Source organism: Drosophila willistoni, chromosome 3R (assembly GCF_018902025.1).
Source record: "Drosophila willistoni isolate 14030-0811.24 chromosome 3R, UCI_dwil_1.1, whole genome shotgun sequence".
Classification (NCBI taxonomy): domain Eukaryota; kingdom Metazoa; phylum Arthropoda; class Insecta; order Diptera; family Drosophilidae; genus Drosophila; species Drosophila willistoni.
In genome coordinates this window covers 6,678,229-6,691,225 of record NC_061086.1, presented here as the reverse complement: position 1 = coordinate 6,691,225, position 12,997 = coordinate 6,678,229, and the positions used below count along the sequence as shown (strand labels likewise).

The 12,997-nt window shown below is 35.3% G+C and overlaps 1 protein-coding gene across 4 annotated transcripts; it reads left to right on the top strand.

The window, feature by feature from the left end:
* Positions 1 to 121: 121 nt before the first annotated feature.
* Positions 122 to 10,094, top strand: LOC6651082 (two pore potassium channel protein sup-9). Of its 4 annotated transcripts, none has more exons than XM_047010414.1 (10): positions 122 to 357; positions 1,418 to 2,487; positions 3,433 to 3,588; positions 3,702 to 3,828; positions 4,022 to 4,212; positions 4,280 to 4,467; positions 5,340 to 5,372; positions 5,698 to 5,858; positions 8,420 to 8,452; positions 8,522 to 10,094. In XM_047010414.1, the coding sequence occupies exons 2-10, from the start codon at positions 2,361 to 2,363 to the stop codon at positions 8,781 to 8,783; spliced, it is 1,278 nt and encodes a 425-aa protein (XP_046866370.1). In that variant the 5' UTR covers positions 122 to 357; positions 1,418 to 2,360; the 3' UTR covers positions 8,784 to 10,094. The 4 variants fall into 4 exon arrangements, with proteins under 4 accessions (XP_046866370.1, XP_023036055.1, XP_046866366.1 ...); XM_023180287.2 differs by having other exon boundaries at positions 122 to 361; XM_047010410.1 differs by having other exon boundaries at positions 122 to 371.
* Positions 10,095 to 12,997: the final 2,903 nt, after the last annotated feature.

Below are 12,997 nucleotides of genomic sequence, written 5' to 3'. Positions count from 1 at the left end.
TCCCAGCAGCCAACTGTCAGTTGGTGCGCCGTAGCAGTGCCAAAATACAATTTAATGCGCGTACATACTGCGGATGCCACAAAGAAGAGAAAAAATAGATGAAAAATAAAACCAAGCAAATTATAATAGTGAAGAAAAAATATATTGTGGCTCCGTTTGCCGCAACCTATATGTCTATATGTATGCGCGTGTGTGTCTGTGTGTGTGTGTGTGTGTGTAATTAGAGTGACAAATTAAAGGATGCGGATGTGCGGGCGAGATTCATGAAAATTGCAAATTACGCCAAAGTACCTAGAAGAGTTTTCGATTGTCGCAGAGTCCCTCCGTGTGCCTCTGTGTGCGTGTGTCCCTGTCTGCGTATGTGAGTGTGTGTATGTAGTCCTGCTACTTTTTTGTCTTTTGGTGTTTTTTTTTATATAATGATATATATGTACATATGTAATAAGAATTTCGTGTGTTAGAGGCGAAAACGATGTATTTTTTTTTGTCCAAAGGGAGAAAAGGGATTCGAGGATGTGTGGGGCCTCTTGATAGTGTCACTGTCATTGCCAGGCATAGAGGCACGGGATGTGGCAATGTGGAGCAGGGAGGCTGCGCGATATGCGATAGCGCAACAAATAATGTCTGTGTGGGAAAAAATGGCCGTGCAAATGGCAACTAACAAAAAAGTTAACTAAGGGCGGCAACAACACAACATAATTTTTTTTCTTTATTTTTTTTGGACACGGACACCGTACTACTGTATTGGGGCATCCTTCTTGTTCACATAGTCGGTAGGTTGGGGGGTGGTGGAGAAAGGGGAGAGGGGAGAAACCCACCACCAAACTCAAAATTTCGGTTACGTTGCCATGGCTCAAAGTAAGAAGACGAAAGTGAAAAAAAAACGTGTGTTACTCTATATGTATGTGTGTGTGTGTGTGTGTGTGTGTACGCTTCAACGCGTACACAAAAAGCTACACACATACATACATATGTATACACAAAGACTGAAATGACAATGCTTACTGAATATTCAGGATTTCCCATTGATGATTCTTTAAAGTAAAGAGAGGGGAACCTAGGGGTATTTTCCTCGGCTATGAAAATATTAAAAAAAAGTAAAAGTAAATTAGAACAGAAAATATATGTAGCTCTTAAGCGGTGGCAGTAAAATGCCCCCCCAAAGTATGCAATAGGCAGTCGTAGAATTGCCTTTTTGACTTTGCTTCAAAATTTTTTAAAATAGCGTTCAAAATATACGCATACCTTTGTTATTGTTGTAAACAGGAAGGAGAACAAATTTATAAGAGAACAAATTTCATGGTTTGAAGAGATTATCGAGAAATGTTGTGCAATAAGCTTAATATGATGACAGATTAGAAATTATTTGGGGATTTTGTTAATTTCGGATAACTAATTTATGTCATTTTAAACGCAGAACCCAGAATCAGAGCAAATGCAGGGTAACTGAAGCTGAAGGACAACGACTCAACGAGATGCCGCCGACATTGCCGTTGTGTATGCAAAACAACGAAGCAATTGCCGTCAGCAGCAGAAGCCTTGAATGTCCTGCTCCTGCTTCTGCTCCTGCTGATGCTGATGCCGACAGCAACAACTGATGGAGAGAAGAAGAAGAAGAAAAAGCAGCAGCAGCAACAACAACAACAACGTGAACATCATGATGCAGTTAGAAATGCAGCGTAGAATGCATCAAAGGTGGCGAACATATAAATAACACAAGGACATGCCATCAGGGCAAACTATATATATATAAAGTACGTTAAAGTACAAGAGAGTATAAAGAGTAAACGCACATCTAGGCTAATGACAAAATATTCAATTTGAAAATAAATTTGTCAAATGATATATATTTTCAAGCTTAATGCAATCAAAGCGGAACGACACGAAAAGTGCTCTAAGTGAATTTACCCAAATATAATTGCCTTGTGCCCAAAAATAACACAAGCAAAACACAGACAAAACTAACAGCATTCAAAACGAGGACGAAAGGACGAAAAAATCACAAGCTAAGCAAAAGCAAACATTCGTAACGGTCACGGAGAGTGAGACCTGGGTGGAAAAAAAAAAACAAAACCGTGGGCACTGCCAAGCTTGAGTGTCAGTCACACAGTCTGAGTGTGCAAGTGCTGACGACGTTCTTACCTGCCTGCCTGCCTGCCTACCTATCTTCCTACCTAGTTGGCGCTTAACCTGATTAACACAAGTTTTGTCCTTTAAACACACACACACACATCCTGGCCTGGTAGGACGTTCATATGGCTGGCAGCATCTACCGCAAACGAAGACGCCATCAGTCAGCCAGTCAATGTGAATGTGAATGAAAAGAAATAGTATTCAACATAACCTCGCCTAAATGAAGAATGAAGAAACAAAATGTGCGCACGATATCCTTGATCGTGTGTACATTTACATATTTACTTGTGGGCGCCGCTGTCTTTGATGCACTCGAATCGGAAACGGAAAAACGTCGTTGGGAGGCGTTGCAAGGTAAGTGCCCGCCCGGTAGTTAAAAGTCAACTCAAGTGCCTAAAGCCATTATGGCAAAAAACCTCTTGGGCAGAAATTAATCTCTCTCTAAAAGCAAAACAAATGGCATTAAGTATTTAACTTTCAATAACCAAAATTCAACTCATTCTATAAACATTTTAATAAATATAAAGAGTTATCCCCTTAAGCTACCATCTGTTAATCAGATTTCAATTTCAAATCAGACTTAGACAATGTTTATACATATATTTGGGTAACAATTTAATAAGTTAAAGTTGACTTTATAGTAATGTTTAAGCTTCAACTTATTTGCAGGGTAAGATTTGTAGGAGAAAAGGAACGACAAACATAAGGACTAGGGGAAATAATTACGCATTTGATTCTAGATTTTATTTAATTTTGAAAAATATTTCCATAAAATTGAAACATGAGACCCAGAAATATAATATTTAACTCTTAGTTAGTTAATTAAAGCAACCATTATTACGATGCTAAAAAAGCTAATACAGTTAGTCATATTTATCGAGTTCCCATACTCAGAAGCTTCTAAAGACATAAATTCATCTAATCTTTATTAAAACGGTTTGAAGTTTAAAATATATTTCGAAAATTTGTTTAAATGCTTAGAATTTAGGTTTTTCAACTTAATTGGAAGTTTCAGATCTGAATAATATTCAGAGAAAGTCGAACTTTCCTATAAACGAGACCAGTAAATATATAAAAACTACTGAACATTAAATCTCTAAAGTTCATTTAACTTAAGTCATGAACAGAACAACAGATTATACACCTTGCTAAAATGAATTTAGTTTATAACTTAAGTAAAGCCAAAATGTTCGAAATATAATTTAAGAGACGTTTGATGTACACAAATTGAGAACAACGAAACGAAAAACTTTTGTTTATGTCCTCAAACTGTTATTGTTTCTGTGTTATGTTTTGCAGCTGTTGAGGACATGATTATACGCAAATACAATATATCACAGGAGGACTTTAAAGTCATGGAGACTGTGGTGCTCAAATCGGAACCGCACAAGGCCGGTCAACAGTGGAAGTTCACTGGTGCATTCTATTATGCAACCACAGTGTTGACGACCATTGGTTAGTTTGTCTGCCACACACAAACACACACACACACACACACAAACACACATATACATATGTAGAATCTATCAAACAATTGACATACCTTCTTTCCACACGAATTTTTACAGGCTATGGACACTCAACACCCAGCACGGTGGGCGGAAAGCTCTTTACAATGTGTTATGCAATTGTGGGCATACCCCTGGGTCTTGTTATGTTCCAGAGCATCGGAGAAAGAGTGAATAGACTGAGCAGGTAAATGCAATGGCCGGATCTAAGGATTTGAAATGAGAGAAATTTTCTCCCTAAAGTATGCAATAGTCTTGCAAAATGTTTGTCCTAAAAATGAAAGGTCTATAGGCAATGTTGGCAAAGAGGAGAACTTTTTAGTTAAATGTAAATTTAGTCTGGTATTAACATGTATCTCTCTCTCTCCCTCTACCCCAAGCTATGTTATCAAAGCGGTGCGGACATCGCTACGCTGCAAACGAACTGTTGCCTCTGAAGTGGATCTCATATGCGTTGTCACGACGCTCAGTTCACTGACGATAGCGGGCGGTGCTGCAGCCTTTTCGAGATTCGAAGGTTGGAGCTACTTTGATTCAGTATATTACTGTTTTATTACTTTAACCACGATAGGTAAGTGGCTTATGAGATTTGACAGTGTTTACATTTGAAAGAGATTCATCAAATCTTTTCTATGCAGGCTTTGGCGATATGGTAGCTTTGCAAAAGGATAATGCACTGAATAGAAAACCCGAATATGTTATGTTCGCACTGATATTTATACTCTTCGGCCTGGCAATTGTGGCCGCCTCACTGAACTTGTTAGTACTTAGGTTTGTTACAATGAATACGGAGGATGAGCGCCGTGATGAGGCCCAGGCCATGCAGGTGAGCCCACCAACAGATCAGCCAGAATGTCGAATTCAGATTCAATTCCAGATCCAGATGTAGATGTGTTGGGTCTACTAATATAGTTAATTCCCCCTTTACAACGTGTTTTTTTTGTTTTGGTTTTTTGGCTCATCCCATTTATTACTGTAGACTGTTGCGGACTGTTTTCAATTGCTTTTCATTTAATTTACTTATACACTCTGCATTGTATATAAATATTTGTATATTTAAATGGATAACAAAAAAAAAAAAATAACAACCCAATTTCGAACTAATTTCATTTATTTTTGCGACGAGTTTTTCTACCAGTTTTTAAATATCGAAAAAGCTTCACTGTACTATCTACCGTATACTCTAGTTTCCCTTTTTTGCAAATTCAAATAATAATAACTCTTATTCAGAAAATTTCTTCTTGCTTTCCATCATTCTCATCTGTCTTATTACGCTTATAACGAAATTTTATCTAAATAAAAAATTAGTTATATTTCCTTTAATTTAATTTGCTTGGCACATTTTATTGCACATTTGGCTTTAAAAATTTTCTCCAGCACTTTATTTAAGACTTTTCCCGTTGCCTTTTGCTAATAATCTATAGAATATACGATTTTTTATGATAATAATGATGATGAAGATGATAATAATGATGGTTACAAAAATCAAATTAAATTTTCTAACATTTATCCAAAATGCAGGCCAAACGAAAGAGAATTTCAAAAATAATTTTTAACATATATCAATTGTTGTTTTTTTCTTTCTTTCTTAATTTGATTTGTTTATATTTTTTAATGGCATATTTTTCGGTTGCTTTTGACTGTCCAACAAAAAAAATAAACGAAACGAAACGAAATATGCGAAACTCGCGCTTATAGTTTATGTCCAAGTCCACTTTATGGACCAATGAGGTGATTGCGGTTTTACACCTGAATTAATATTATATTTCGACTAACTTTACAATAACAACTACAACAAAAAACAAACAACATAAAAACTGCTACAATTACTATTACAATAACCAATTTCAACTACTTTTTCTATGCCACACTAAAACACTCTAACACCACTTTCAATCAACCCTTAACCAAACCACCAAAACCACCAATCACTCTAGTCTCATCCCATGACACATATTCACTTCACTCTAAACTAAACTGACCTTTCAAATGAATTTCCATTTAAGATTTTTTCTTAATTACCCATTTAACATCGATATATATATCGCAATTACAGGCACTACAAGTGGCTGTCAAACTGGAGGGCGATGTGATAACATCCAATGGTTCCATATTAAGCGGCTACGAAGGACACGATGGCCAATCACTCAACGGAACGAATACATCATCAATGTGTTCATGTCATTGTATGTGTCTTAATGGAAACCGACATAAAAAGTATGTAAAACCTGCCAAGTCAATCAACACCTTCAGCTATAGGGACTTATCATTATAATATAAACGCGTGATTGACATTTATCTGTAAACTACAATTTTTTGCTCGGTTAATCTAGCACAATGCCTTAGAGAGAGTGATTAAGGTGTAACACAATCATCAACTTAAAAAATATACAAATATTTCTCTTTTTGGTTGATGTTATACACTTAAAGGAATCTTTTTACATATTTTCAAGAACTTGTTTTAAAATTTTATGTTATACCAACAACGCGGTCTAAGTCAATTTTTATACCATACACATATAGGGTGAAATGGTATATTAAAGTCGCCAAAATATATGTAACAGTCAGAAGGAAGCTTTTCCGACCCCATAAAGTATATATAATCTTGATCAGCATCTACAGCCGAGGTGATCTAGCCATGTCCGTCTTTCGGTCCGTCGTGTACATACTACTCGTGTAGTATGTAAAGTGATCAAGTTTACTTCAAGTTTCCACGCCCCTTTGCACCCCCACAATTTAAAAAAAGCGTTTATCTCAAAAACTATTCTAGCTAGAGACACCATATTTGGTACGTGTATTGACTTAGTAAATGCGCCCATTTTGTTTGTGTAAAGATTTGGACACGACCCTTTCCGCCCCCGTAATTTGAAAACCGATTATCTCCCTTAATTTTCTACCTTGTGCAATCAAATTTGGCACACTTAAATTTATTTAGATACTAATATCCAGCAAAATACCAAATTTCATCAAAATCGAACAAAAAACAGTGGAGTTATGCATATTAACGTTTTTCTATAAGGCCGGAGTTGGTCGTTGGCTGGTGGGGGCGCTAGGGTGCTCGTATGCTTGAATGAGCGAGATACTAAGATACAGGCCCGGACTGGCCCTTCGTACGAGGTTCCCACCAAGAATCATTCTTGTACCATAATAAATCGATGGGCGCTGGGGCCCCTGTCGTTCACAGACTCGAAAAGACTGGGGCCCTTTAAAACGAATGAAGTATAGAAAAATTTTCTTGAAAAACCGAAGTTTAATGTAGCAATATACCAGTCAGCCTCTAGGGGCCCTTAAAACGAGGTTCTCAGTAAGAATCATTTTTTAAACGTAATAAACTGATGGACGCTGGGGCCCCTGGAATTTAGAAGCCCTGTAAGCTACTGGAACTTTAGACATTGTTTTCAAAATTTTAGAAACTTTCTTGCTTATGGCAGTTCAAAAAAAAACTTCAATCAAATTGAAAATGAACGCATTATTAAAGCCTTATACTTACAGAGCAATTTACTTCAAAAACTTTTGACTGTTTGATGATTTAAAATCTAGTAAAATTACGCCTTACGTAGAAGTGCATTGTTGAAAAAAGATGGGCAAATAAAATTGTTTGTTTGTTTGTAAGAAGTCGTTTTTGTTTTATTCACATAAGCGATCATACTTGATGTAAAACCTAAAAATGTGTACCTTTCATTTTCCTCGACATAATTTTTCAAGCATGTAGTATAGGGGGCCCTTCAACTTCAATGCCCGGTGGGCCCTCAGGGTCCCAGTCCGGGCCTGCTAAGATATGCTTGTAAAAAGCATGTGAAAATGCATTTGTTGAATAAATTTGAAATATTTGCTCTACTGGTGTATGGTATACCTAAGTCGGCGGGACGACTTACTTACTTCATTTTTTTTTAATAATTATTTATCTAAGCGCTGAATCCGTACATACAAAAATAGTATCATAACAACGCAAATAGATGACATACAAAAAGGACCAAACCTCATTAGTATACCCAAGAGGACTATAAATATTATTGTTGGTGTTGGTTAGCTAATATGTTTGGCGAAGCCCTTTTTTTTAACCGTCTAAGAGGCCTGGAAGGGAGTAATCGTCTTGCGAGGATACTGCGGTGTCTATTAAGCCGGTCGCTATATCTGCTGGTGCGTCTACCGATCTGTTCCTCCACTGTGTGCAGGTTGAGGCCACGGTGTAATGTGGTTCCACTCTGTAAAATGATCTACAGCCATTTCCATATCTTCCCCAGAATTAAGAGTAGTGTTTAGCTGGATTGAATTTTCCAAATGCTGTCCGAAGGCTAGCAAGTCGTTGTTTTTGGTAATAAGGCGATACTGGCGATTAGAGCCAAAGGGTCTGATTCCAGATCCCAACTGGTCTAAGTCTATGAAGTTAGAATTGAGACAAATATCCCCTAAAGTATGCAAAGCTTCGACAAATAATAGTTGAAAAGAACGAAAGCTCGTTTAAGGTCTATTTCTGTAATTTTAATTAAATCTTTATCACAAATATCTCAAAATTATACAAATAGAAAGGATTCAATTTTGTAAAAAATTAATGTTAATTTTATTAGTTTCGTAACTTCCAAAAAATGATTCTAAATTTATTATCATGGCTTCTGCTGATACGTTTACTTCAAAGATAAAGAAAAATACCTAAATGTGTAAAAATATTTAAGAAAATTAAATTAGATAAACATTTAAAATTAAAATTAGAACAGATTTCTAACCAAATATTTTGCTAATTTTTGTTAATAATTATCTTTCATTTCTATTTTAACCAGGAGTAACAACTTTAAGAAAAACAACGATACTGAGTAAGTACCGACATAAGTTAATCAAATTGTTAGAACAATTTAATCAATTTAATTTTTTTTTATCAACAGAAATCAGTACAAGTTGCGTCGCTCACCCACACAGATAAGGCATCTGCTGCCCGAGGTGGTGCCCATGCAGCATTTGAATTATAATTATGATTATGATACGCAAAGTCTTCAGACTATGGGTGATCATGGCGGTGGTGTTGGTGGTGGTATGGACAGCAGTTATATGGGTGTCGATATGGTGGATAATACGAGTAATGGTTCACCAATGAGGTCACATCAATTGCTGAAACGGAATGTCTCACTTTTATCATTTCGCATATAAAAAAAATAACATGAGAATAATGTGGTTACAACGAATGAGTGATCGATCCCTGAATCCCATATATCTCTGATCCATGCCCTGCTAAGTAACAACAACAACAACAACAACAACAAATTGCAAGTGATAAAAAGGCTCTAAATAGTACTTAAATAAAAATCTAAAAGAAAAACCTAAATCTACTTAAAATGAAAACTGATTGTAGAACAGACTCTCTATATAAGGAAAATTTGAATTGAGAAATGTGACAAGCAAAAAAAAAACAAAAACAAATTGTAATGCGCGAATCCGTAATGCTATTTAGTACATATATAGATACTATATATGTGTGTGTGTGCATTTACAATGTAAATTAGTGCATAAATTAATATAGAACTTATCGTGTAGTAGGGCATTACTAGAGAATTATATACATGTATCTAATTGCTCTGTATGTAATTGATATTATACCGAATTATAAGACACACTATACAATTGAATGTGAACCACTGCCATTTCCGTGCGATAAAAACAAGAAATTGTATCTAAAAAAAACAAACAAAAAACCCATGTTAGTCTCCTTTTCCCCCCTCCCCTACTAAACTTACTCTAAATCGTAACACCAAAGTAAAGACCTCACCACCTCCCCCAAGCATCCAAGAAATGAATGAGAACTAGTGCTGCCTCTACACCCCCTCGCAACAGAGAGGGGGCTTTCATTTAATCTCCACTACTAAGCAAAATCGAACAGGTGTCAAATTAATTGCTGTAAATAATTAATAATTGATTAACAAAAAGAAACACACACACACACACATAAAAAACTAATCGATTAACGAAACCAAAATCTCGTTTTAATCCACTCTTGATTATATAAGATTTAATTCTTAAAAACAAAAAAAAAAGATGACAAATTGATATTAGTTTATGATCCATTGTATGCATATATTATTATATATTATAATAAATATGTATGTAGTTTAGTTAGTTAGTAGCCGCATCTTCAGCCAAATAACAGCTCAAAACTTATGTCTGTAGATTCGAATACACTCACACAAATACATATATCTCCATGATGTGCCAAATGTTAAGTGAACCGATGAACCAATTATGCCAATTGAAATCCGTTGCCAATCGAATCCAAGTCCCCCGTGTAAAAACAGACAGCATTTAGTTTTTAGTTATTATTATAAAGGTCAACACAAATTTTGCAATACATTTACAAGTATGCGATTTTGTCTATTAAGAATTTAGATCATTTTATAATTTAAAATCGAGACATTATACAAAAAAACACACACACACAATCTGAATTTCAGTCAAATGCTTTAAGAATCCTTTTTGCTCTTATGTGCTTTGTATATAATTCAAATAAATATATAAACTTGTATTTAAATGATTAAAAACGTAATTACTTTAAATTAAAAAATTAAAATAAATTATATATACACATATATTTATAATTGTTACAACAACAAAAAAACAAAAACAAATGACGCCAGTTTAAAAGAGATTAAAAAAGAAAAAAAATAGTTATGTATGTTATTTACTTGATTTAACTTACGATTTTAAAAATGTAATTTATTTCAAATTTTTAAAATTTATAAAAAAAAAAAAAACAAAACAAATTTTGCCCAGCTACAAAAATGAGCAACTGGCATTTCATTAATTGACCTACAACACAGTCACAGCCACACACACAGACACATCCACAGAACACATACACACACATAAATCAAAGGAAATTGTAATTTTAATTCCAAGCAAATAAAGCGAAACAGTTTAAAAGAAAGACTTTGTAATATATTCAAAAAAAATTAAAATGAAAATAAACTAAATTTATATATGACAAAAAGTAAAATGTTTATGATTTTCATAAACATAGAAAATAAATAATATCCTTGAAAAAGGCAAAAGGTATGTATTTACAATAATCATATTAAATTTATCTACCAAAATTTATTCTTATATCTGGCAATCCATTTTGTCAAAACTTTGTTTAGGTAGTAACAAATCTAATTTATAGTTTTCCAAGTTAATTGAAATTTTGATACAGACGATGTCAATCCTGAAGTAAAAATGAAATGAAAATGAAAGCGTATTCAAGTAGCAGGAGGAGTTCTTTGGTCACATTTCTAGAATCATAATTAAGATAGTTTATAGACGTGCCTCTCCAGTTTACACGACAATTAATAATGGAGCCAATATGGTAATATTTCAGATGTCTTTACCAGCAAATCCAGTAACGCTGCAAGAGGTCATGCAAAAAATTAAGAACCTCAAGCTCAAGAAATCCCCTGGAGAGAATCAACTGGACAACAAGACCCTGAAGGTTTTACCAAAAAGAGCTCTGCTCTTCATAGTCAGTATCTTAAGGATTGGTCACTTCCCAAACTATTGGAAGACTGTTTTATTCACCATGGTCCCAAAGCCGGAAAAGCTGCACTCTGAAGTCAATGGATACAGACCACCTAGTCTGGTCGCAGCGTTGGGCAAAATGACGGAAAGGGTGAACCTCAACAGAATTATGAATTTAAAGTCTGTAACTGAAACCATTGGCAGTTTGGATTTAGGCAAGGTTACGGATCCCCTGAACAACTTCATCATAAAATGTATACAGTTGCCATTTTTATGGATATTCAGCAAGCTTTTGATAGAGTGTGGCATGATGGCGCCCAATATGTGCAGGCCTACCGCAAGGCAGCATTCTTGGCCCTACGCTATATATGTTATATACAGCTGATATGCCCAACAGTACAGAAATAACTAGGTAGGGCGAAAATAATGTGCTGATAGCAACTTATGCAGACGATACTGCAGTGCTGACCAGAAGCCCAAGCATCACCTGTGCCACTGAAGCTTTACAACAATATGTGTCCAGTTTTGAAGACTGGGCTTCAAAGTGGAACATAGGCGTAAAGAACAGCAAGTGTGCAACTGTTACTTTTGCAACGAGACCCTTGTCTTGTGGAGGCATCACAATGATGGGTTCTACAATCCAGCACAAGAGCACTTATAAATATCTGGGTGTCATTTTGGAAAGGAAATTAAGCAGTCTACAATGGCAAAAACAAGAAAAATGGCTTGGTTGCTCGCACCTACAATCTACAAAGCCATACTAAGCCCCATATGGAGTACAAACTTACGGAATTGCAGCTACAACAAATTTAAAGAAGATAAGTGTGATGCAATCAAAGATTCTAAGGCGTATATCGAACGTACCTTGGTATATACGAAACAAGGATATTGAAAGGGACCTGGGCGTCCCTAAGGTGGGTGATGGTATGAAGCAATATGCAGACCGCCTCGGTGGTCACCCAAATAGTCTAGCCAGACGTCTCACTGACAGACCAAGGAAAAGAAGACTGAAGCGATACCACCCAAGGAATCTCCCTAAGAGGTCACACGACTAAATTTATTTGTTTATTGTAAATTTTGCATAAACCTTTATTCATCGTATGTAAATGTGATCTATTGTTGTTTCCCTTTACTAAAAATTCGCTCATAAAGGACAATCCGATAGATCAGCAAACGGAAATGAAAGAAATACAAACTAAAATAAAAATAAGACTTTTCTCTCTCCTTACGCTATTTCCATTGTTTAATGGATGTCCATTAGGAAATGTTGGTTGCCAACGGGGAAGTGTATGAGAAACAGCTTAAGAAAATAAGCAAATAAAAGTTATTAAAACCAATAACACTACAACACAACAACCAAATGAAGGATCAATCTGCAAGTTAATAAAATTATCATTTACAATATTTTTAGAACTGGTGAATCCCATAAGCAAATATTAAAGAACTAAAAGCGTAAGCAAAATATATGTAGAGTTTTTATACCTACCCATTAGCTCTGTAACAAAATAATTAAAATAATCCATAGGGTAACCCCGCCCCAGCAACTGATGCGTGCCCCCTCAGTTGAAGCAAATTATACTCTCGCTGATCTTTTCTCTCTCATTTAATGGCGCTCTCCCAGAGAACTAGCCTATGAGTGCGTGTGAGTGAGAGAGTTGCTCCGATAGTGCAGGATGGGAAGTTTTTCCCGCGCTTTCAACGCACTTGCTAAAAGTTTAAAAGCTTTTGATAAATTAAGATATAAAATTACTCAATTATCCGTATAATTATATAATAAATAATGGATAATTCTAGCTATTATTAAATGCATAAGAAAAAACATTGAATTCGCAAATAAATTTCAGGTGATTAAATCCAAACCAAAATTTTGGATATTAGCA